The 1537-nt window shown below is 32.1% G+C and overlaps 1 protein-coding gene across 1 annotated transcript in view; it reads left to right on the plus strand.

Annotated features, from left to right (window-relative positions):
* Positions 1-1537, plus strand: part of LRRC63 (leucine rich repeat containing 63) — a 72899-nt gene that overhangs the window by 36482 nt on the left and 34880 nt on the right. The window contains exon 5 of the mRNA XM_023513640.1: positions 306-472. Coding sequence (XP_023369408.1) covers positions 306-472 — 167 coding nt within the window. The remainder of the gene's footprint in view (positions 1-305; positions 473-1537) is intronic.

The following is a 1537-nucleotide window of genomic DNA, read 5'->3' on the forward strand; positions in this document are numbered from 1 at the left end:
AAAAAAAATTTTTTTTAATAATATGTAATACAAAAAGACTGAGATTGATTGTCAAAATTATTCAGACAGAAATCTGTGAGCATATAGTTTTCCTTTTGAAAGACAGTCATACCATCTAATATTAAATGACAAAACAAAACAACACTCAAATTATCAAACAGCTAAGACTGAGTAGATGAAGATGATGAAGGAATCCCTTCTTGAGGTTGTGAAGGGCTAACCCCTTAGAATAACTCAGTCTTAACATAAATATTTTTATCTTTCACTCTAAGTGATTACATATTTGAGTTTTATGTTTGGTTTAGTTTCTATAGGTGGCCAAAAAATGGTCAAAAAAGAATCAGGTGTGTATGTTCTACGTGGTGAAGGTTTTAAGACTGTTACAACAACTCGATATGAAACAATAACAGCCATGGCCAATCTGGCCGTAGTAAACTGTCAAGCATATGGAAGAAATGCACTTAATCTTAAGGTATGTTACCTTTCTATTGACAATGTCTAGTTGTATTATCTATTATTTTTGCTTTAGATTCCCCAACATAGGTACATTACCATGGCATTGAAGATATCTGTCTTGTTGCAATTGAGATTTTCCAGAAAAATATTCTAATCCTATCTGTTCTAGTTTGCCTTACATTTTAAAAGTCATTCAGATTCTAATAATTATAGTGATTTTTCATTACTTACCATAAGAGAAATGGGATTCATATTTATCATATTTTAAAGTTATTAGTAATCTTTAGTCCTGTGTGAAGTCTAATACTAGGCTGGCTTTTTACTAAACATAAGCTCTGCATGATGGACAATAATATTACTGGTTTCCATTTATTAAGCTCCCATTATGTGACAAGTATAAATTACTCCTAAATCTTGTAAGCCTGCAAAGCAGATATTATAATCCTTGTCTCACAGATGAGAAACTAACTTGTGTAAGATTACACAGTACACAAGTCAGAGAACTTGAGTTTGAACCCAGAAATTTTGGCCTCAAAATCATTTATATTCACTTAGATGCATTCTAAGGAAAGACCAGAGAAGGCCTTAAGCTTTTACATCTGGCTGACCTTTTGCTGCAGTACAAGCAGGAAGTGAAGACTAAGGCAGAGTTATAAATGGCCTAGCTAAGTATTCAAGAAATTAAAACTGAAAAGATAAGGAGAGTTACTCTCTCTTTGCCCTCTCTATCCTTCTTCTGATGTGCAAGGAAATCATTATCAAAACAATAATTAAACATAAACTAAGGAGGCAGAGATTTTGAAGACAACATGTGACAAATAATACAGACTTAACAAAGATAATTTAGAAAAAAATATCCAATAAACAAATAGCTACTGCTCACATCAAGAAGCAGAAACAAATGCCAAACAGGGGGAAGAATGTAATTTCCAGAGTTACCATATTATAATATCAAAGGGCTACAATTTTCAACAAAAATTATGCAACATGCAAAAATGTGGCCCATTCACACACAAAAAAATTAACCTGAATGCCTGAATTCATTAAGCTTGAATGCTTGTGATTTACTAGGAAAAAAAAA

This window comes from Otolemur garnettii, unplaced genomic scaffold (assembly GCF_000181295.1).
Source record: "Otolemur garnettii isolate 467f Iridium unplaced genomic scaffold, OtoGar3 scaffold00043, whole genome shotgun sequence".
Taxonomy (NCBI): Eukaryota; Metazoa; Chordata; class Mammalia; order Primates; family Galagidae; genus Otolemur; species Otolemur garnettii.